At 45.8% G+C, this 24,524-nt stretch overlaps 1 protein-coding gene across 1 annotated transcript in view; it reads left to right on the top strand.

The window, feature by feature from the left end:
- Positions 1-24,524, top strand: part of OTUD7A (OTU deubiquitinase 7A) — a gene marked incomplete at its 5' end in the record, with an annotated part of 94,504 nt that overhangs the window by 52,099 nt on the left and 17,881 nt on the right. Inside the window, 2 exons of the mRNA XM_039217186.1 lie at positions 14,466-14,593; positions 16,537-16,686. Coding sequence (XP_039073117.1) covers positions 14,466-14,593; positions 16,537-16,686 — 278 coding nt within the window. The remainder of the gene's footprint in view (positions 1-14,465; positions 14,594-16,536; positions 16,687-24,524) is intronic.

Raw genomic sequence — 24,524 nt, 5'->3', positions numbered from 1 at the left:
TTGTGTTCCCTCCCACACCTGGCTCATTAGGAAACCTGGTTCCTGGGGATGAGGGACAAGTGTAGCTGCAGCAGCAGCATGAGCTCTTCCTCCTGTCCTGCTTCCTACACAGCCCCTGGCCCCCTGGTACTGGCACAGATGGGGTCAGCTGCTCCCTGGCATGGACACTGGCCTGATACCATTTTTAAACCCATTACTTCCCCCATGGGGTTCCCAGAACATGGCCAGGTTAAGTATCTGAAGAGGGACTGAAGGGCAGACTCAGGAATGAACTTGGCCTTCTTTCTTTCTTCTTCCTACACAACTCACAGGCAGCTGGCCCCCAAGCTCACTGGCAGAACCCAGCAAGAGACCCTGGAGGCAGAGGTGCATATCCACTGCTTGCCCAAAGAGAAGGGTGTAGGCCAGGTTGGCGTCCAGGCAGAGCAGGCTACCAGCCAAAGAGCCACCATGGACAGGCTGCTTAGGGCTGATGCCTCAGAGTACGTGACCACAGAGCAGGGCACCCTTGAAGACCCCAGGAAGGCAAGGTGGGTATGGGCTTCCTATTGAACTTAAGATGCACAAGAAAGACAGATGATGGCATCCACAGACATAGACTTGCAAGCATAGTAAAGAGCCAAGACCCAGGCAGAGCCAGGTGCTTCTGAGCAGGGCACACTTAGAGCTGCAGTCAAATTCCCTCTGATTCTTACAGATCAAAATGTATCCATTTCTCCATGGCCAAAATAAGAGAAATAAAACATTGGGTCAATGTAAACATTAGGTCAATAATCAATTAATGATAGGAATTATCTTAAATACATTTACAATGAGTTATTACCAAGGAGTTTTCAACACAACCACTACACTTTTGGGAGGCAGGGAGTAAACCAGGACCCTCTCAGTTCTAAGAATATAATGTGAACCCAACAGGGAAATGAAAAAATCACTACACGTGTTAGAAGGTCAGAAAGAGAATGTACTGACAATACCAAGTGCTGGTGAAAATGCAGAACAAATGGAACTCTTACACATTATTGCTGGCAATATAAAATGGTACAACCACTCTCAAAGGTAGTTTGACAGGTTCTTATAAATTTAAATGTCCACTTGCCATATGACCCAACCATTCCATTCCCAGTATTTACCCTAGAGCAGTGGTTCTCAGCCAGAGATAATTCTCCCCCTGGGACATTTGACCAAGATCTAGAGATAATTTTAATTGTCACAACTGTAGGTTGGGCTAGGTACTGCTACCCAATCTAATGCGTAGAAGCCAAAGATACTGCTAACCATTCTAAAATGCACAGGACAGCCACCCAAGAAAGAATTATCTGTTCCAGACTTTTCAGCAGTGCCAAGGTTGAGAAAATCTGCCCCAGAAAAATGAAAACATGTTCACACAAAGATCTTTATATATCAGTTCTATTCAAAATTCATAAAAAACTGGAAACTCAAATGTCATATAATAAATTAATTGGACTACATTCTTATTACAGGATACTACTCCTCAATTTAAAAAAATCAACTGAGGGGCACCTGGGTGGCTCAGCTGGTTAAGCGTTTGACTCCGGCTCAGGTCATGATCTGGCAGTTCGTGGGTTCGAGCCCCTCATCGGGCTCTGTGCTGACAGCTAGCTCAGAGCCTGGAGCCTGTTTAGCATTCTGTATCTCTCTCTCTCTCTGACCCTCCCCTGCTCACACTGTCTCTCTCTCTCTCAGAAATAAATAGGAAAAAAAAGAGTGTCTGGCTTCCTAAATAAATAAATAAATAAATAAATAAAATCAACTGATACACACAACAACTTTCATGAAACTCACAGGCATTCTGCTGAATGAAAAATCAAATCTCAAAAAGTTATATGCTGTATGTATGATTTCATTTATATGACATTATCCAAAAAGTAAAACTATCAGGACAGAGAACAGATCAGTCAGTGGTTCATTTACTTGCATATAGATGTCCAATTTTCCAATATCATTTGTTGAAAAGACTAAGCTTTCATCACTGAAATCCTTTAACCTATGTCAAAAAGTAATTGGTATTATTTTTGTAGATGTTTCTTTCCTGGATTCTCTATTATTTTCCACTGGAAATGTGTCCTTCTTTGGACACTATCACTCTGTTAGTCAGTGTTACTTTATAATAAGTCTTGAAATTAGTTGGCATCCTTCCTCCAACTTTCTTCTTTTTTAGTATTTTTAGTTTGGGGTTTTTTTGTTTTGTTTTGTTTTGTTTTGTTTTGTTTTGTTTTGCTTTCCCATATAAATTGTAGAATCCACTTATCTGTATCTGAAAAATATCCCATTGGGATTTTGGATTAGTATTGCATTAAATCTATACATGAATTTGGGAAGATTGAAATCTTTACATCTTCTAACACATCCTTTTCTATGTTTTGGAGGGATACAGTATGTCTCTCCATTTATTTAGATCTTTTTTTAAAAACCGTGTATTCGTTTTGAGAGAGAGAGCGAGCGAGAGCATGCACGAGAAAGAGAGGAAGAGAGAGAGCATGCACACATGCAGGGCAGGGGAAGAGAGAGAGGGAAAGAGAGAGAATCCCAAGCAGGCTCCATGCTGTCAGCAAAGAGCCCAACGTGGGGCTCAAACTCACAAACTGTGAGATCATGACCTGAGCCAAAGTCAAGAATCAGACGCCTTAACTGACTGAGATACCCAGGCACTGCTAGATCTTTTTTGATTTGTTCAATCAGCATTTTATAGTTTTTAGCATATAAGTCCTATACATGTTTTATTCCATTTATACCTGAATAATTCATTTGGAGCTATTACAAATGATTGTGTGTGTGTGTGTGTGTGTGTGTGTGTGTGTGTGTGTGTGTGTGTGTTTTAATTTAGGTTTGCAGTTGTGCATTGCTAGTTATAGAATTGTGATTGATTGTTGTGTTGTCTTTGTATTCTGTAACATTACTACACCCACTTATTATATTTATGAGACTTTTTTTGTAGATTCCTTCAGATTACCTACATAGACATTACTATCATCTGTGAGTAGGGATAGTTTTCTTTCTTCCTTTCCAATCCTTATGCCTTTATTTTTCTTGACTTATTGCACTACTTAGAACTTCTAGTACCATGTTGAATAGGCATAGTAAGAGAGGACATCCTTGCCTGGTTACCAAACTTAGTCAGAAATCTTTATTAATATGATGATAAAGTAAGTTTTTGTAGGTATCTTTTATCAGGCTGAGGAAGTTTACTTCTACTTCTTTTGTTGTGAGTTTCTATCATTAATTAATGTTGAATTTTATCAAATGAATTTCTACATAAATTAATATGATCATGTGAGGGGTTTTCTTCTTTAATTTACATGTTCCATGTTATTATTTGTTTCCCCTGTACACCATGTGTTTGTTTTTGTTGTTCCTCTGTTCTCCTTTCTGGTCTTTTTTTCAATGTTTTTAAAGTCTCTTGATTTAACTATTGTGATTTTGACTATATTTCTTTATATGGTTCCTAGATGGTTTTAAATGACAATATACATTCTTTAAACAATCTTTTTGAAATTGATATTTTACTTCCAGTGAAAATTACTTCAAGTAACATTCAAAGCCCTTACAACCATATAGGTCTCTCATCTCTCCCTTTATGTTATAATTTTATTATATATTATGTCTACATACCTTGAATACCCCATAATCCAATATTATAATTTTATGTGAATCTTCAAATATATGTTCAAGAACTTAAGAATAAAGAATTGTCTAGCATATTGTGCAGATCATGAAGCATTTCTGATGTTCTTCCTTCATTTTTGATGTTCCAGCTTTTCTTCTGGTATCATTTTCTTTCTGTCTAAAAAAGTTTCCTAAATTCTTTTAGAAAGATTTACTGTTGGGGCACCTGAGTGGCCCAGTTGGTTAAGCATCCGACTTTGGCTCAGGTCATGATCTCATGGTTTGAGGGTTTGAGCCCCGCATCAGACTCTGTGCTGAGAGATAGCTCAGAGCCTGGAGCCTGTTTCAGATTCTGTATCCCCCTCTCTCTCTGACCCTCCCCTGTTCATGCTTGCTCTCTCTCTCTCTCTCTCTCTCTCCTCTCTCTCAGAAGTAAATAAAACATTAAAAAATTAAAAATAAAGATTTTCTGCTTATGAATACTCTAACTTTTCCTTCATTTGAGAATGTCTTTATTTCACTTTCATACTTAAAGGATATTTTTATTGAGTACAGGATTCTAGTTTAACATTCTTTTCTTACAGCACTTCAGAAATGTTACGCCCCCTCCATCTGTCTTCCATGGTTCATGGTGAGAAATTTGCAGTCATTCAAATATTGTTTCTCTGTTGAATGTATCACCTTTTTTCTGGCTGCTCTCAACACTTTTTTCTCCATCTTAGGTTTTAATCATTTTATTTTGATGTGTCTGGATTTCTAGAGGTTTGTCTTCTTTAGTTCTCTGAGCTTTTTGAATCTATAGAATTTGTATTTTTGCCCAATTTAAGAATCTTTCAATTGTTATTTCTTTAATTTGGTGGGTAGAGTACTGTACTCTTTCCCTTCTTCTGGGACTCTGATGATACAAGTGTGAGACATTTGGCATTGTCTGACAGATCACTGAGGGTCTCAGTTTTTCAATCATCTCATCTTCAGATCGAATCATTTCTCTTGATCTGTCTTCAAATTTAATGGACTCTTTTTCCTTCATCTCCAATCTGGTAGTGACTCTATTCTGTGAATTTCTTTCTTCTACTTTTGCCTTTGGGGTTTCTAAGCTTTCCATTTGGTTTTCCTGGTATCTTCTGTTTCTTTGCTGAGACTTCTTACCTGACCATTTCTTCCAAGCATGTTCTCCAGCACTTATTGGAGCATTTTCATAACTGCCTTAAAACCTTTGTCAGATCATTCCACCACCATCTGTACCAACTCAAACTTGATGCCTTTTGATTGTTCCCTTTCTTGAGCATTGAGATCTTTGTGGTTCATTATATATCAGGTAACTTTGGATTGCATCTTGAAAGTTTTGGATCATATGTTTTGAGACTCTGGGTTTGTTTATAATCTACGGAAAAAGCAGACATTTTTGTTTTAGCAGGCTGTCAGGGTGGTTAGGTTCATACCATTGGATTCAACCTGCCTTCCCTGGGCTGTGGTTACAATGTCAGTTCAGTTTTCAAAGCTTTGTTGTCCTATTCTGTTGCATTACTCAGTCTGTGACCTGGGTATGATCTATTCAGTCAGTCCTCAGAGCCTTTGGGATACTGATTAGGACCAGACCTATACATGCTCAAATTGAGGTTGGGGGGATGGGAGTCTAGGAGTTCATAGACAATATCAAAAGGCTGTTTTCTCAAGTTTTCCCTTTCCCTGATCTTCCAGGTACTTTTCGGTTGCCTGGGACTCCCTTTTCTGTCCTCCAGCCAGAATTCTAGGGCCTTAGTTACAGTACTCTGCCATATAACTCTGTGACTGCACCTGTATCCTGGGCCAGATGGCCAGAGGATGGGGCATGGGGTGGGGAGAATACTAAAACAAAATGGGAGAGGGGGCATCTGGTGGCTTAGTCGGTTAACCATCCAACTTCATCTCAGGTCATGATTTCATGGCTCTTGAGTTCGAGCCCCCACGTTGGGCTTTCTACTGCCAGCGAAGAGCCTGCTTCAGATCCTCTGTCCCGCCCCCCCCTCTCTGCCCCTCTCCTGCTTGTGCTCTCTCTCTCTCTCAAAAATAAACGAACATTTAAAAAAATTATTTTGAAAAGTAAAAAATTTTTAAAAATGGATTCCCTCCTGCCCAACCTCTTGGTATCATAGATCCACTGATCATTGAGGAAGGTTCCTCTATCTTAGATTTTTTAACTGTTAGAGACTTCTGTTGTGACCTCAGCTACCGCCTGCAGGAAACTTTTGAGAGGTGGAGCATGAGAAAAAGGGGAGAAGAAAAATGGGAATTTCTATGCTTTACTTGAGCTTTAAGAGCTCCTATTCTCACTCCCAAACTAGAAGGCACCTCCTGCCCCCTCACCAGTGTCCACTTGTGGGCTTCAGGCTGTGTTGCATTCACATCTGGGAACACTACAGGGTAAAAAAAAAAAAAGTAAATTCAATGTTCTTTCCCAATCTACTTGCTACTATATTCTTTCCAGAACCCTCCAATAACTCCTCTGTGCATTCTCTTCAGGTGGGAGGGTTGTGTTCAGGAGGAGAGAAGGGGTTGGAGTGTCCTTACTTGATCTGCACAGCAGCAAGAATGAGACATGAGATGGTAGGCTGGGGTTTGGATATGGCAAAGGAGATGAAACAGAAGGAGTTCTAGATCAACAGAGCATGTAGGGTGGATGTAGTAGGGTGAGAGGGGCCTTGGCAACCTGTTTCCCATTGCTCCTCACCCGCATGGCCCCTCCATATGTGCACACATGAGAAGACATTCCTACTAAGTTTAGCAGTTGGGCATTTTCTTAATCCTAATTCCTCCAGATCCATTGTGACAAGTTATATGATTTGGGGAAGATTCAGCTGTGCTCCTGCACTCACTGTTGGGGCTAAGTAGCCTGTGCCAAGACTTTTACACATTCTCATTGTATCAAAATTAATCCGAATGAGTGATGAAGATCTCCATGCAGGAATTCCCTTTGATATGCTTGGTCTTCCTCATTTGGAGACCATTAGGAAGAGCACTCCCTTGAACTTAGTGTTCTTGTTCTGGAACATCTTTGACCCCCACAACGTCAAAGAACTTATACAGCAAGTTCTCCCTAAAGTTTAATGTGTTTTGTTGCAACTCAGAAGCTCCACAATGACTTTCTGATTCAAATTTTGGGAAGTCATAACCCTGAAGACATAGATTTCTAGGTGCTTTTATTTTCATCCTGTTTATTGCATTTCAAGAATGGAATGACCATGGGCGCCTGGGTGGCTCAGTCAGTTAAGCGTTCAATTCTTGATCTCTCCTCAGGTTATGATCTCACAGTTTGTGAGATCGACCTGCACTGGGCTGTGCACTGACAGTGTGGAGTCTGCTTGGGATTCTTTCTCTGCCTCCCTCTCTCTCTCTTTCTCTTTCAACATAAATAAACTTAAAAAACAAAGAAAGAATGGAATCATCATGAAAGAGATTCAGCTATTTTTATGTGGGAAGTGGTCTGTGGGATAAGAAAATGAAAAATGTATTTGTAAGCCTCTCAAAGTTTACTTTTTCAAAGGATATATATATTTTACTGTAGTTTAAACTCTGGTAACATGGATTATGTCTATGACCCCACATCTCAGAGGACTGGAGGATATAGTACCTCTGCACTGTCTCTTTAAAGTACCACTTGTTTGTGCTCTGACCAGAGAAATGTTGCACTGTTGTGCACATCACTCTGTCCTGAGCCACTGCCTCATCCTGGGCTCATACATGTTTTACAGTGTCTCCTCCTTCAGAGTACAATATCTTGATGGTGCAGCTAAAACCAGTGGTTCATTTTGATTCTCTTCCAATCCCAGCTCAGGGCTGGGCACCCATTGCTATGCTATGTATGTACATACAGAGCCAGACCCAGAACCAGCAGAGAGAGAGCTGACCACTTGTGCCCCCATACACACCCAGGGGAGATATTCCTGTCCAGGTCCTGTAATATCAGTACCCAAACCTGAACTGTTAGAAGACAGAGAGCAAAGATCAGCCCTGATGGGCCAAGTACTCACCCTTTTGACTGGCCTACTGGGAGCCAGAGTAGGGTGTTTTGACCTCAAAGGATGTCCTAGGAATCAGGGAAGGCCAGCATTGTCAGGCAGGAGTTAGAGCAGTGTCATTTACTGAACACACTTATGTGTTACATTATGTTATGTGTCAAGCAGGGCTGTGAATCTGTCATTAACATGGCCAGTTGCAGATCCAGAACCTGAGATTCAGAAAAATTAGGTCAGTTCCCAAAGTCCCACAGCCTACAAAAGAGAGCCAGAATCCAAACTTAGAACTGACCAAAAACATAAACCCACACTCTTAACAAATGCAAAACAGGTATGGAGAGCAGGAATTAACAACTTATCTTGACATTTGTGATAAAAATAACTTTTGTTCTTTAACCTTTTATAAAAGAAAAGCTTACTTGCTCTCCATTTGGTGAGACAGGTTAAGTGGAAGTTGACAGTCTCTTAAAACAGGGAGAAAAAGAGACACAGAAAGGAGCCTGAGGACCCCTGGGCAGCCCGCACAGGGCATCTCCCCTTCTCTTTTGTGTGTTTCTCATTCTGCTTTCCCTCTGAAGTTGTTTCCACAATCTCCTTGCTATGTTTACATAACTTTGTAGTGTGTTTACTGCATTTCTTTTTTATTGGCCTTTTCTAGAAATACCTAGAATCCTAAATTTCATGATGCACAGTATCAGAGGTAGGAACTTAAGTTTTTTAAGGAAAAATAAGGGGTGTTTCCCTACTGCAAGGAGCCCACACCTCAGGCTGGCATTCCCAAGCCAGAAGTTGGCTTCTCATTAGAAAGGAAGATTTCTTGTGACTATTCCTTAAAGTTCTATGACTTCCACCAGTAAACCAAACAGGAAAAGCATTTGTTCACCTAAGGAGTTCTCACATTTGCAGATATAGAATCCAGGTCAAATTTTTAAAGACTTTCCTAATTAGAAATAAGACCAAAGTCAACTCTTCATCTATCAGGAGCTTCCTACCTAAAGAAACCACCTTTTGTCATTGCATTTATTAATACCTGACAGTTTCTTATTTCATCATCTGGGTTTTTTTTTAAGTTTACTCATTTGTTTTGAGAGAGGGAGAGAGAGAGAACACACAAGCAGGGGAGGGACAAAGAGAAAAGGAGAGAGAAGATCCCAAGTAGGCTCCATAGTGTCAACATAGAGTCCAACTCATGAACTGTGAGATCATGACCCAAGAGTCAGATGCTTAGCCAACTGAGCCACCCAGGTGCCCCTCGATCATCTGTTAATTGAGCTTTTCCACCCTTAGACCTGCATATGTGTGCATACATGCACACACATGACAGTGCTACACCCATCACAGAAACTCAGTAGATATTCGTCACGTGAATGACCTCAGGTTATCAATTCCAGGCAGTAAAATGAGTCCTCAACCCCAAGCCACCTGGTGGCTGTTGAGAAGCTCTTGTCAGAGCCTGAAACCCACTTGGCCCCTTCAGAGTGCAAGGAGTGCCTGCCATTCTTCGGTCTTAGCTTCCCCGCCATTGCTCTTAGCAGAGCCCCTTGCTGCCTTCACTGTGCTTTAGGAAGTCTCTTGAGAAGCTGCTCTCTAGTCAGACACAGCCCCTGGCCAGGTACAAGGCTCACAGCAGGCACAGACTGGCTTCAGCTCTGCTCAGGGCCCTAGCTCCTAATCTCCAGCTCCCTGAATCAACATGCCAGTTTATCAAAGGTGTTGTCATGGCTCTGAGCCCTACCTGGAAGAGGGGCTTGAGTCCTATCACTCAGAAATGCTGCTGGTGACACACATGCACGAGGAGTGCTGTGCAGCTGGGAGAAGGGGAGGACCCCACATACTGGCCTGGAGGCATCTCTGAGATGCACTGTTAAGAAGGAAAAAGCAGGGGTCAGAAGAGCAAGTGTAATGCCCCATCTTACACCTAGAGGTGGAGGGGAGTATGTGTATGTGTGAAGAATGGAAATATCTTTATCTTCTTTCTTTAAATGGAAGGGCACACCAATAACCAGTAACTATGTCACCATCGATGGGGTGACTATACAATTTCTCATCCAAGCTGGTGCATTTTGGGGAGGAAGAGTGAGTACCAACCACCCAAGATATATAAACCAGGACTTCCCTGAGCAAAATGAGATATGGTCACCATACCTGGGGGAGAGGGACACAGGGAGGATCCTGGGATGCCTGTGCCCAAGCTGCCCCTCTGTGTGGCCTGATGACTGTCCTTGACCCTGCCAGCTGCCTAGATTGGCTTCCTTGTACATGACACAGACTTTTGCTGGGTGGACTCCAAGGGTTGTGACTGCTATGTAAGCCAAGGCACCCCCAAATCTTCACTGTACTTTTCACTCCTGCCACCACCCTCTGTGGCCTGAGATACCATCTGGACCTCACTCTACTACCTTTGCTTTGCGGTCCTACCTGAAGAAGGCTCCCAGGCCAACCTCTGCCCTGGTTTTCATCCCCAGGGGGTTTTCACTGGGTGGATGGTGTGGTCCTGTTCTCAGGACTTCTCTTTCCCCAGGTATACACTGAAGAAGAGGTGATGAGTGCATGTGTGTTATGTCATAGAGCACATTAGGAAGTTCTTGGGGCATGCCACAGTCTCTTTGAGAATTAATTAGTTATATTTGCATGTTGACCTTCTTACCAGCAAACACCAATTAAGTGTTTTAGGGACTTTTACATGTTTTTCCCCAAAGGCCAGATTCAATCCCAAACTTAGCGTTTGCTCAGTGAACTCACAAGAAGATGATGTTAAGCCTCCGGGTAAGAAATGTAAGAGAATATTCAAGATTTGTTTCACTACAGCTGATTTTTGCCAGTGGGATCAATCCCAGTAATTCACATAGGCAGGTCACAGCTCCAAAGTCCTGTCCCAGAAATGATCCTATCTGCACCATGGAACAGCCTAAGGGAGTTGCTGGTCCAATGTTCTCAGCCAGCGTTCCACACAACGGGGACACCGAGGCTTCAGAAGCACTGGAGCATGGCAGTGGTGTTGAGGGGTAAGTGTAGAACCAGCAACCACCCCCGTTTCAAACTCACTCCCTTAAACCATGCAAGCAAGCAGCTGGGAACAAGGAAGGAAGGATATTATGATTCTCAAGCTGCCTCCAGGATGCAGCTAGGACTTTCTCTGCAACCTCTGGGTCACTGAAGGTTCACAGTTGATCTTTGGCTCAACTGGTATGGAAAGAGGTCGCTGTGCTCCTGGATCTCCTCCATCACCCTCTCCCAACATGGCCCAACTCTGTGTTCCATTCCTTGTACAGAACTAGGGAAAGACAGACAGACAGATGGATGTGTGGGTGGGTAAATAGACAAGTGAATGGATGGATGGATGGATGGATGGATGGAAGAATGGATGGTAGATGGATGAAAGTATGTGGACAGGTGGGTGGATGGACAGATGAATGGATATGTGTGTGAATACATGACTCAACAGACAGATGGAGGGGCAGATGTCACTTGAAGGCCTCTGTTGTGCCTTTTACCATGCCAGCATGCCAGCATATAGTAAGTGCTCAGCAAATACTGGCTGGTTTTTCAGTTTGAAATACACTGTCCCTGTTTTAAATTTTGCATGTATAGAATGTTGTGGCAGTACAACAGCACCTCATACTACATCAGCCCTTGCACTGTTGCTGCGGTGAGCCACTTCTACATAGCTATTTAGACACCAGAGTATTTCATCATGGAGTGAAGGTGCAACTGAGAACCCAGAGCTGAGAGAGCTACTCCTCACCTTGTCATTTCTTCTCAGCATTACTATCTGACTTTCTGATGCCTCATTTCTTTCCAGTGCTGACCTCTCCATCCACTGGATTAGGCAAGAAATGACACTCCACATTTCTAACTGGGATATTTTTCTCTGAGTATTCAGCTGTATTTCTTTGTTCCCTCCTGTCCATTGCTACCTACTGTCTTCTTCAACCATCCACTTGCCTGCTCACTTACTGTGTGACAGGGACAAGCAAGCAGCTTTTGGAATCATTTGAACCTCACACACCCAGCAGCCTCCCTCTGAGCTATGGCTGGACAGGATAATCACCTGGGATATTTTTAAATGCACACCCACGAGCACTGTGTTTAGACTTGCCATGTGTGTGTGTGTATTTAAAACACTCCTTTTCCCTTTCTCTTCCCTTCCTGAAAAATTCAGCCCTAAGCCATACAGTGTGGCAAAGCAAGGTGAGTATCTGCAGCCGGCAGGCAGGGTGTCAGTAGGACCCAGAGGATCAAAGCCAGAGTGTCAGAGCCAGTAGGGTGAAGAGGACAACTCAGGGGCAGGGTGGCAGCAGAGGTGGGGAACTGCTTACATCTGGAGAGATTGATCAAGTAAGGAAAAGAGTTTAAGATTAATGGAAACAGGATTCTCACTGTTGGAGAAGGGAGTTATGAGTAGAATTTATTTTGGGGTGTTAGATTGGAATTGGAGGTATCCATGGACTCAGAGTTAACTTAGAGATGACAGATGAAAGTATCTGTGTACATACAACACACACATCCCTATTCACTGAGTCTAGAAGCAGTGACATCCCAACAGTGATGATCATATTTTGACTTCTAAACACCATTATCCACTATTAAAAAAAAAAAAAAAAGACTCCGTGGAGAAATGACTGAATCCAGGGCTGAGACAGAGCAAGTACAAGATGAAACTGGACCATATTTTTATGTCAGAATGCAAGGAAGTACTCTGAATAATGATAGGGTTGTGTCACAAGGACACAGTTTGAATGAGCCACACTAACACAATCAGGGCATATCTGAACATCAAAATAATCACTAGTGGATTATAACTCATTGGATAACATAGAAACTAGAAATCCATAGTGATATCAATAAATGTATAAAGATTTGATGAGGAGTAGGCTATGTGCACAGATTTGAAATTCCTCCCCACAAAATGCTTCTCAATAACAGAGGAGAAATGAATATCTCTGTACGGGGATGCCTCGCAAGTGGCCCAAAGGCTGTGGCCCAAGTCAACATCACCCAAAGGCTCAGACCACCTGATGCTGTGAGGACACAGATAATTCAATATAATCTGATCACATCAGGAAAAATATGAACCCAGACTAAGGATAGTCTACAAAATATTAGGCCCTTGGTCTTCAAAAGTGTCAAAGTCATGAAAGTCAAGGAAACCCTAAGACATGTTCCAGACCAAAGGAGTCCAAAGAGACCCCAGAACTAAAAGCAGCATGCTGGAGTCTTCATTTAAAAGGCATTTTGGGGACAGTTAGCAGACTGGGATCTGTCAGGGTGATTAAATCTATCAGTGTATTAGTAATTGGATGTACCCTTGATTTTGATGACTGTGTTGTAGAAGAATATTCTGTTTGTAGGATGTGCACCTGAACTTTTCCAAGGTGTTAGGATTTCAGATGGGCAATTTACTTTCAAATGATTCCGAACAGCAACAACAAGTAATTTATACTATACTTGCAACTTTTTGTCATCTTTTGGTTGCTGCCAAATATTTTTAAGTATAAAAGTAAGGTATTTTGAATCACCAAAAATAAATAAACTTTAAAAAGTATGTATAACAACCACAAAACTTTCCAGGTGATTGATGCATTCCTGAAGAGTCACTTTTTGTTCTAGAAGTAACTCAAGCAGGGGCTCCTGGGTGGCTCACTTGGTTAAGCATCTGACTTTGGCTCAGGTCAGGATCTCACAGCTCATGGGTTTGAGCCCTGCATCAGGCTCTGTGCTAACAGCTCATAGCCTGGAGTCTGCTTCAGACTCTGTCTCCTTCTCTGTACCTCCCCTACTCATGCTCGCTAGCTCTCTTTCTCTCTCTCTCTCAAAAAAGTAAATAAATATTTTTTTTTAAATTAAGTAACTCAAGGTATTAACTGTGGGCTGTGAATGTAGAGCTGTTTTCCCCAGGCTACCCAATTCTGGATTCTCCAGCAGAGCTACACTTGCTAGCTCTGGTCTCACCTGCTCCAGTCCTCCCAGACTCTCTCAGTTAATTCTGGGAATCCCCCAAGCACTCAGGACTAAGTCCAAGTGCCACCTGAGGGTCTTGTCTTGATGCTGCCACCTTAGCTGGTACCACAGATGCTGCAGAGGCCCCATCAAGCTGTGAGCTCTAACTCTTTCATCTCGATGGGCTCTTGCCTTGCTTGGGGTGGCCTGGTTGTTGAAATCTTCTGCCCCAATATCTGAGTTCTAAGTGAAAGCATTTCTTGGAGCCTACTCTTTCCCTTAGCCTCAGGCATGAGTCAGAGGGTGGGCTGCAGAGGGTCCAAGTAGCCTGGGTTGAGCATTCAGAGCCACACCACTCTTGCTCTGAGGATTGAAACCTAGGCAACCTCCTCACCACGCTTTTCTGTCAGGGGGACTATTTCTGAGAAAGGCCCTCAGATCTTGGTAGCAATGCCCTACCTCCAACCTGACATGTGCAGGAACACCTGTGCCCCTAATCAGTAAGGTTCAACTCAAGCTGCTGGATATAGGAATGAACAAAAATGGAAGCCTCCATCCCTCCTGCCCTCACCATATCCTTGTTAAGTGCCCCCAGATAACTAGCCTCCATGTTGCCATCCACTCTGGGTGGGCTGCCTCTGCCACAAGGGGTCCTTGTCTTAAAAGTGGCAAGCAGCCATCACCAGCAGCTTCTCTCCCATTGTCCCCCAAGACCACCCAATGTAGGGTGGGGGTGAGGAGCTGGGGCTTGTGTTTTTGCCATCAGTGGGTGGCATGGCAGGGAGGTGGTTTCAGAAGGCCTCAACAGGCAGGGTCCATAGAGGTAAGATCTAGATGGAAGATATTGTCTTCAATATCTCCCACATCCCCCACCCTAACTCAGGCTTGCTTTGCTTTGTCTCCTAGTGTGGACAACTCTGAGGACCCCGTGTATGAGAGTCTAGAGGAATTCCATGTGTTTGTCCTCGCCCACATATTAAGAAGACCAATAGTTGTCGTAGCAGATACAATGTTGAGGGACTCGGGTGGAGAAGGTAAGTTCCTACATAATAAAACAGTCATATAGGACTCATGACCCAAAAAACATAACATCCCGATTAAGGAAGAGACAGCCTAATGTACGAGTTGAGGATCCCAGAAGGCGACAGAGCCTTATTCTGTGTGGGTGAAGATTGTAGTATCTCTCCTCATTTCTCCTCAATTCCATGTGTTTCTTTTTCTTCCCCAGTGGTGGGAGGGGTTACTCTTGGCCATCCACCCAACCAGCTTTGTGTCGATGGCAAGTAGCTATGAGAAATCTGGCTGAGTGTCAGCTGGAATGAAGCCCTGAGGGCTAAGGCCTTGAAGGAACCTGGTCAACCCAGGGCAGGAAGTGCCTGCACCTGGTCCTCCCTCCAGCTTTTCTGCCCAAGCAAGTGGTGAGGCCACTTCCAAAGTTCACCAGGGAAGCCATGCTCTTGAAAGAGGAGGGAAAGAGGAGGAGCCAGGAAGGTCACCCCCTCTGCAACTGCCCCTGCCACTCAGCACAACTCCCCAGGTCCAGCCCCTCCCAGACTGTTTCCACTTTCCCTTCGCTTCCATCACTAGGACAAGCCAGTCCCTTTTGTGCCGTGGTTCCCTTTCATCACTTTTCAAAAAAGTCTCTTTGCCAGGTAAATGTTGGACAGTGACTATCCCCCCAGCCTAACCTAAATTTAAATCCGAGCCTTAACAAAAGTCATGGGTCTTCCAGAGAGTCCTGCAAATTAGGATGAGGCTCTCCGTGCTGAGTTACAACTGCCAAAGGAAGTCTAATGGGGCCTTGGTTGTCATGGTGGGAAGACCTTGTTCCTGCCCAGTGCCACTTTCTTCCCTGTGCTGGCCAGCAACATGGTCTTCGTCCTCTCCGGGTACAGAGCCAGAACTCTAACTGGGGTCCCTGGGCACACGGACCTGTACCCATCAGATCCCACACGGCTAGGTCCATGCTTCCTTCCATCCTACCTGTGCTCAATGGCACAGCCCTCTCCAAGTGGGCCTACCCTACCTCTTAGCCCATGGGCAGAACCACAGCAGAAACCAATGTGGATAAAGCAGGGCTGGAGGAAGGAAACCTAAGAGTTCCTCAAAAGTATCACAGAAGCTAATTTTGCCTGCATTCGGCTCACAGAAATATAGGGAGTGAGTCACTCACTCCAAGGCCAAGAGAGACAAAGTTCTTATCATTAAGAAGCAGATGCTTTGGCACGACAGATATTTCCAGGAGTTTTTCTGTTTCAGTGAGGACTTAGGCTTCTCATCCCTCCCTTTGATGAGTAAGGAAATGAACATGATTGTGTCCCAGTTGCTGAAGAAGCCAATCCTCATCTCTCATTTCCCATCTGACTCACAACTTGGTGCTGGAGTTTTCTGGTTGGTTCCTTTGGACTCAACAGAAGAGCTTCTCAAAATACAGAACAAGCAAGCTCTCAAGAAGCACCAATATCATTCTGTATATAAATGCTGTAATGAACACAAGGAGAGGAAGAAGCTCATCCAGAAAAACATGGATTTCCAGGCAGTGTTCAGCGCATGTCACTACTGATTATTGTGAGCTCTGGGTCACCTGTGCAGGTCTCAGGGCAGCAGGCCATCCCTGGAAAGATCACAGCCAAAAGCCCTCAGCCCTGTTCCTCTTGTCCCCAGAGTGCAGCCTGACAGGGCAGAGGGAGAAACCAGAAGGACTCTGCCATGGAGGCAGGAGAGAGTGAGGGGTTCCCTGGGCATGCATGGGACTCCAGGTCTCATCCACCTGGTACCTGTGAACCTGAGCCCTCTCACCCACTTCCAGATGGACAACACCTAGCTTACTGCTTTGAGAATATCAACCTACGGGTGGCTAATGACCTAAGGCTGATGACCTTCCCTTCCTTCTGCCCCACAACTTCATGCAGGGTGGTAAGGGATACCACTTAGGTCTGCGTCAGGCTACACATGCTCTCACCATTTCTTTCTGCAGCATTTGCTCCAATCCCATTTGGAGGGATTTACCTGCCCTTGGAGGTGCCTCCCAACAGGTGCCATTGCTCACCTCTGGTTCTTGCCTATGATCAGGCACATTTCTCTGCCCTAGTGTCCATGGAGCAGAGAGATCAGCAAAGAGAACAAGGTATGTCCGCTGCTCCCTGAGACACAACGTGCAGGGCAGGGGTGGGCACAAGAGGGCATGCGGGGGTGGAATGTGGGGTCCTCTGTGGGGAGCACACCCATGCACACTCAGTAACAATGGGTTTTGTGTGTAAATGTTATCATTGGAAATAACAATGTCAAAGACAATTTTTAATTTCAAATACAAAGCAAATAATTCCTACCACACTTAAATAGCCTTTAATGTTTTTCCCTTTCACATCTATATACATTTTATATGGATGTAATTCATCTTAGATGTAAACTTTTTAGGTCCCTAGAGCAGAGGTCTGCAAACTATGGCCCCCCTGCCTATTTTTGTAAATAAAGTTTTATTAAAACACAGCCACATTCATTCATTGACATATTATCTGTGGCTATTGCTTTTGCACTGCAGGGCCAAAGTTGAGTAGCAGCCACAGAGACCATGTGGCTTGCAGAGCCTAGAATATTTACCAACTAGCTCTGTATGTAAAAACTTTGCCAACCTCTTCTCTAGAGTGAGCTTTTGAATCAAAAGGGTGATACTCTCTTTCAAATTGTTGCAGCTGTTTCCCTAAGTCCTCCTTTCAGTGCTCCAGACAGGCCCTCCAGGCCATCCCCACAGGCTGTGCACTGCACAGTTTCAGGCCGCCACCAGTCAGAGGCTCATGTGGAGCTTGTCTTCCATCTCTGCAATATGTGTCTTTGCTGTGGAAATGGCAGGATTCTGATTGGAATGGATGCTGTTTTCTCATGTTAACTAGTAGCTAGCTGAGTGACGGGGGAAACATCCTCCTCTGGTCACTCCTGCTTCTGCTCCAGATGGACCCATGAGGCGGGGCTGTGGTTCAGCGTCTCTCGGGGGACTGTTGCAGAGGTGAGAGTGGTTTCCCTTCTGACAACTTAGTTTTCCCAAAGGGGAATTTGGGTCCCAGTCCTTGGTTCTGTGTGGCTGTGGCATGGGCTCCTGCAGCTCCACCCACTGAGTTACTCCTCTGAGCATTGGGGGTCCTGACTCCACTGACGTCTTGTGGTCCCAGCTGCACATGGACCCGTCCAGTCCCTATGGCCCACTGCAGGTCTGGTGCCACGGTGCCACCTTCTGCACAAGCGGAAGCTTGTGCCCAGGCTGGGAAACTTCTGTGCAGTATGTCAAATACTGTTTGGAGAGAACACAAATGCTCCGCAGGCTTCAAGGCTTTAAGTATCGCCAGCAACACACCCCCTGTACCACTCTTGTCAGGCTTCGGGGTGCTGGTAGGTGTGGCCCTGTTCCCTATGTCTCCCTTCAGCCTGAAGCTCAACGGTCCCACGGGATCTGTTTGGGGGCCAAGGGTTAGTTCCGTAAATGCATGTTAAGCACCTGTTACATCCAGGTTTGGGGGCACCTACCATCAGGGGTCTTATGTGACCTCCCAGCCTGCCTCCTGTGTCTCTGTCAGTGCAGTAACACCCATCTCCCTGGATGCTGAACCCTTTTACCTGCTTTGCCCTCAATTTCCTCACCCCATGGACATCACCACTGCATTATGAAGTGACCATTGCAGGACAGTCCCTCCATGCACTGAAGTCCTCAATGCCCTTGCTCTAAGTACTAGGAAACAACACTGCCTATCTCTAAGGCAGTCCTGTCTCCTGATCCTTCAGTGTTGCTTCAAAGATAAACCTAAATGTCTTGAATATGTCCCTTCCTGGCCACTGTTAGTGCTGTGTCTCCCCAAAAGGACCAGCTAAAGGTGGGAGGAACAGAGACACACCTGTCGAGGGAGCGATCACCAGGGGAAGCAGCCCCAGAGCTCCTCAGTGGTACTGTCCTTCTTTCCTGACCTACAGAGGAGACTGGGGGCCTTTTGGCAAATACCAGGTCCTAGCATTTCATTTGTTGTTACCTGGTGGTTGGGGTTACTGGGGAGAAGCTGAGAGGAGGTCAGGAGCCCATCTAAGGAACGGATTCAGCCTCTCTTCTCAGCCCTTGTGATGCCAAGAAAAATGGAAGCAGCCACAGAAAGCCATGCTATAAGCCCCCAGAGGAAGATGTGTCCTGAATAGCATTGGGCTGCAAGGAGCTCACAGGAGAAAGGGGCTGCTGCTGCTTCTCTAACGGGCTTTCCTTCCTGAGGTGGGTGGTCCAGGGCTGGCAAAGCAGCTCTAAATGTTCTCAGGGATTCAGGCTCCCAGCCTCTCCCTGCTCCACCATTACTTTTTTTAATGTTACTTATTTTTGAGAGAGAGAGAGAGAGAGAGAGAGAGAGACAGCGAGCGAGTGAGCAGTGAGGAGGGGCAGAGAGAGAGGGACATAGAGGATCCAAAGCGGGCTTTCTCTGCTCTGCACTAACAGCAGAGAGCCCAATGTGGGACTCGAACTCACAAACTGTGAGATCATGACCTGAGCCAAAATCAGATACTCAGCCAACTGAGCCACACAGGTGCCCCATCCACCGTTATTATCGTGTGGTTTTAGTCTCATTGTCGTATGATAGATGCTGAGCTCCAGGCATCACATCCAAATACCTTCTCTTTGTGAAAGGTTTGTCTTGTCATTTGGAACCTTGCTAACCCAAGCTGAGCTCCTGCGGGTTCCTGGCCACAGAGCAGCCTGAGAAGAGAGTACAGTGGAGGAAGGAGGGGGCGAGGCAGTTGGTGGGGGTTCAATGAACCAGCTCCGCATCCAGTGTGATGTTTTAGGCAGTTCCATCTGGACTGTCCTCTTTCTTTCAGCAGCGATGAGTACCTTGTATCTGGGGAAAGGCAAACGGATAGAAATGAATTCTGTACCAACTGCGCCCTTGTCTGGAAATAAACCAGTGTTGGCTGTTGGGCTCTCAATCCCCTAAAAAGCCGTGGTGCATGAGGCTGTCAGTGCCCCATTCCTTAGAAGAAAACCTGTTCTCTTTAAAGACAGGGAGGTAAGCAGGCTGTCTTACAGCACCTGTCAATGCCTTCTAGTCGCATGGCTCAGGGGCTGCCACAGGTAAAGGATGATGCATGCTCCATGCAGTCCTGACAGTGGCCAGGGCCCCCACACAATGGGGAGACATTGAGGGCTCTGCTGGAAGCCAGACCCAGTACCAGGCAGCTGACTAGATGATCCTGTGCCTCCCACATCTGAATGCCACCTGGTAGTTTCGTGTTCAAAGGTTTTCTGTTCTCAAGCCCTGAACCTCTGCCAGGACCCTCCCAGACAAGAGCACAGCTCTGGACCGATAGCCCTATGAACCCTTCTGAACTGAGAACTTGGCCAGGCACTGGGCTTTTCACTCCAGCCTTAAAGAAACTCTCTGTAGCTCTGTGCCTTCAGGATGCACTGGACTTTGTCTCCAGAGAGCGCCTTTGCTGTACAGATGCTAAAGTCACCACCCCAGCGAGTTTCATTGCCCACAGAGATGGGTAGCTGAGGGAGAGGAGATTTAGTGGGAAAACCATCTTTCTCCTCCCTGTTCCTTTCCTGCCACACCTCTCTCTCCATTCATGTGGTCCCCTGGTGATTGTTAGAACCCCTTCAGCTGCAGGCAACCAAAGCCCAGCTCAGCATGGCTTAGACAAGCTCTTGCACACCCGACCATCTGGAATCTGGCAGGCCCCACGGAACAAGTTGGGCACTTCAGGAGTGTCCAAAACCCATCCTCAGACTCCCCGCCTTCTATGCAGGACAAGCCACTGCCACTGTCCCCAGCATCAAGCAGGTCCTGTTAGCCCCCAAACGCCTGTGTCTGACAGCATGGGCAGATCAGGGTAGGAAGTATACACAAAGATCCCAGCACGTCTTGTCCTGGAAGAAAATAAGACATCGTCAGGAACAACTAGCATGGTGTTAGAAGGACTCCTGGGCTGAGTGGACACGGCTCCCACAGGACAAGAGGGACAGTGGGAATCATAACTGGAATGAGTAGAAATATGACAAGGATTGTTCAGTCCACAGATTCATAGTGATACTTGGGGAAAGGCTCACTTAGCACCTTTGCAGGATGCTTGGTGCCACACATAACTTTGGAAACTGGTAAATAATAGAAAAGTATCAGCCCAAATCCCACATTTCCCCTGGTGAGGGGACTTTTCTCTGAGTTGAGATATCTCAGCGTATAATGTATAACGGAGGGAGAGGCAACAACATTCACTGTTAAGTGCTGAATTCATATGTTGATGTCCTAACCCCTGTACCTCAAGGATGTGACTGTGTTTGGAAACAGGGTCTTTCAAGGGGTAAAGTGAAGTCATATGGGTGGACCCTAATCTACCTGGGTGGTGTCCTTATAAGAGATTAAGACACAGACACATACAGAGGGGAGATCACTTGAGGACCCAGGGAGGAGACAGCCATCCACAAACCAAGGTGAGAGGCCTCAGAAGGAACCTTCCCTGATGACACCTTGATCTTGGACTTCTAACCTCCAGAACTGGGAGAAAACACATTTCTGCTATTTAAACCATACAGTCTGTTGTCACTTTGTTATAGCAGCCCACGCAGAGGAATACAGACAGAATGAGAATACCGGTCTTCAAGCCCAAATGAATGGATGAGTCTAAATACAAATCAGCAAATGCTATAACACATGGTTAAAAAGTTTTTAAGCATATCTCCAGAGTTTATTGGGAACAGTTCTGTTGACTCTCAGATCTCTTGGAATATCTTTCCCACCTGAGACCTTGACCCATCACCAGTGTCCCAGATGCTTATGGAGTGTCTTTCCTCCCAGGCCACCTACCTGGAAGGTGGAACCCAGTTCGGACCACACACCTCTCCCTGACACACACACACACATGCGCGCGCGCACACACACACACACACACACACGCTACAGGAGGCCAACTGGGTGCCTAGATGGACAGGCATTACAAAACTTGTGATGGACTTCTGCTACCACTGAGGACCAGTCAGATCCAATGACATCTTACTGTGGTTTCCAACCCAGAACCAGAGCTGATGAGAAATAAACAGTGAAGAGGAAGGTACCCTATGTACCCCTAATCTACCCCTTCCCACAGAACTACCACATCCAGGAGCAGGGCATGTCAGAGCTGGGAAGAAGGTCAGCCAGCCCAACCCTATACAAGAGGGACTCATACAGGTCACCTGGCCAATCAGGGGCATAGGTGGGGCTTGAACTAGGTATCCTGACTCCTACCTGAGACTTCTTCAACCTCTGTTTGAAATTTTTTTTTTAAAGAAGAATAAAAGGAAAAAGAAAATGCCTACTGGAACTTTTATAGAGGGTAGAAAGGAAAATGCCTGCTCACTGGTGAGATACCAAAGTGTGCTCCTATCATCTTCTAGTGGTCTTGGTCCCTAGGAGAAGGCCAAGAGGAAAAATAGGGCCTGGGGATCCTCCCCCCCAGTTTCCTCTACCATCCCCTCACCATCAGGCCTAATCTCTCCCCACAGCCTGGACCCAAAGCCAAGGGTGAAGAGGTTCCCTCTCTCATTACACATGGCTACCAAGCAGATGCCAGTTGGAGCCAGGTGCACTGAACAAGGGCAGTGTCCACATGAAGGCCTGGCCATGGCCACTCCCCACATGCAAGGTGTGCACAAATGCCTCCCTTTAGTATTTTCTTCTCTCTGTCCTGATATCCTTCCTGACTAGTGTGATGATCAATAAATGAAGGGTTTGATTACTCCAGGGCAGTTCAGTTAGTCAGCATAAACTAATTCTCAACACATCTGGGTGAGGACTGACTGTGCAAACAGTAAGTGGGGGGTGCAAAGATGAGGCAGCACCCACCTTCAGAGTGTGTATGGTCATGTGGGGAAGAACCATGTGGCCAGGAGGACCCCCAAGGATTCGGCAATTTGGAGGGGACAGATGAAGGTGCTGCCCAGAGGAAGTGGTGTTTTGCAGAGCACACCCACATGGCAAGCCATGCAGAGTCTGCACTAAGCAAGGATGTGCCCTGGCTGGCCCTGCCCCTGGTGAGAAGCTTCTTCAGTGCCGCAGGGGAGGCCCAGGTATCCAGAACTGAGAAGGAACTGACATGTGCTCTAAAAGGCTGAGGATGAAAGTCCTTAACCTTGCTAAGTAGAAAAGAGAAGGGGAGGGCATCTCACATATATAGAGCCCAGGAGTCCATTCAAACAGCAGAACTTCTGGGTTCAGTCTATCCAAGCTGGCCATTTCTGGCTTAGTTTATCAGCATCACCTTCTGGACCAAATGCTTATTCATGAGGACCTTGGGCCCCATTATAACTGATGGTGGATTTTTAATTTTTTTTCTAGTTAAAACCAGGGCCCAGTAGATCTTTGGAACATAGCTAATCCTGACAATTCCACTACTGGGAATGAGGGGGTCATCCCGCTAGCAGTCCAGCAGAGCAAAGGGTAGGACTGCCACTACATGGTTGATGGCATGAAAGCTCACCATGGATGCCAGGCATTCCTGAAAGCCAGATCTGGCCCAAGGTTGGGGGGCAGGCTGTGGGTGGGCTCCAGCTCTCTCATGTGCAACCCTGTGGGCCTGAGCTACACGGATGTTCTTTAAGAATGCTTCTATGATGCCAGTCCATTCCAGGCACTTGTGACCAGGGTAGTTAAGTGGGATAAGCTGGTGTGGGATTTACCTGGGGCTGGATTTCGTCCTTCCCAGGGGCAGGATCCAGTGGCTTCTGGTCTCAGGCATGGGTCCAAGCATAGCAGAGCCTCACCATCTGACCTGGGCTCCTACAGAGATGGCTCAGAAGCAACCTCACACCTCCTGGTTCCCCACTGTCGAACGTGGCTTTCATGCAGCCACTGTGGTGTCCCATCTCACACAAAGCACCCAAGACCTCCCAGCATCCCAGGACAGAAACCAGTAGATACAGTCATCACAGCTCCAGGGGGTGGTCATCTTGTCCTTTTATCTCAGAAGCAATGTTCTAGGAGCCTCAAAATGAGGGGGGAAATGTATTCTAGGCTGCAGTGGGGAGGGGGCTTCCTTCTTCCCACCACCCCCCTTCCTCCCCTTCCTCCTGCTTAGAGGAGCATGTCATCTGCCCAAGCTCCTGAAGACTTACAAATGCAAGAGGCATTCTTTAAACCTCTCATCTAAGTGTCTTCCCTGTTGAAACAATCCTCTGAAAGAACCCACTACTCTCTCATAGTTTTTTCTGCCTCAGCCAGGCTGCTCTTCACCTACTGCTGAGGTTAGCTGTCTTCAAGTACAGGATTCTTCCTGTGTCCTGCACGCTGGGGTTGCTCAATGGGAGAGTGAAGGACTTGCAGAGGGAAGGTTGGGGGCTGGAGAGATTGGTCAGGTGTGGGCAGGTTGAGTGTGCAAGGATTTTCGAAACTGTTTTAAGACTTTTAAAATAAAAATTATGTGTACTTTCTTGGTACCTTCCATATCTGTGCTCTTTCCAAGAGAGGATGTTAGTCCTTTGCCCCATGATACCCTAGGCCCTGGTCTTTCAGCTTGCAGGGAAGCTATTCTGGTGCCCTCAGGCATGACCTCTGTGGCCTTCCTTGCCACCACTTTTCAAATGACTCTGTATCATATCTGGGCTGAGTCTGCACCCCATGTTCACATCAGTACTTGCATGCAGTTCCTGTGTGCAGGTGCTATTCTAGGTCCTTCCCAAGAACAACTATTAACGCTCCCCATTTTCTATCCACATTTGACTGAAGAGGAAACTGAGGAAGTAGGGACTGTCCCCAGGAAGCAGGCATAGTTGGTTAATGGTTGCTAGGATAGGTTGGATGGTGTGGCTTCCAAAAAGGAGAATTGGCCAAAGGGGGTGGTAATGGGGGAACATGTGTTTCCCAGAGAGAAGATACAGAAACTGGCACCCCAAGTCAAAGCTTGCTTGGGATAAACCAGCAGTTGGTACCTGGTGATTTGGGGACCTTCAGGACTGAAGAATATACA

Source organism: Hyaena hyaena, unplaced genomic scaffold, assembly GCF_003009895.1.
Source record: "Hyaena hyaena isolate Hyena2069 unplaced genomic scaffold, ASM300989v1 scaffold_670, whole genome shotgun sequence".
NCBI lineage: Eukaryota > Metazoa > Chordata > Mammalia > Carnivora > Hyaenidae > Hyaena > Hyaena hyaena.
The sequence above is the reverse complement of the archived record's forward strand: the minus strand, read 5'-3'. Positions and strand labels throughout refer to the sequence as shown.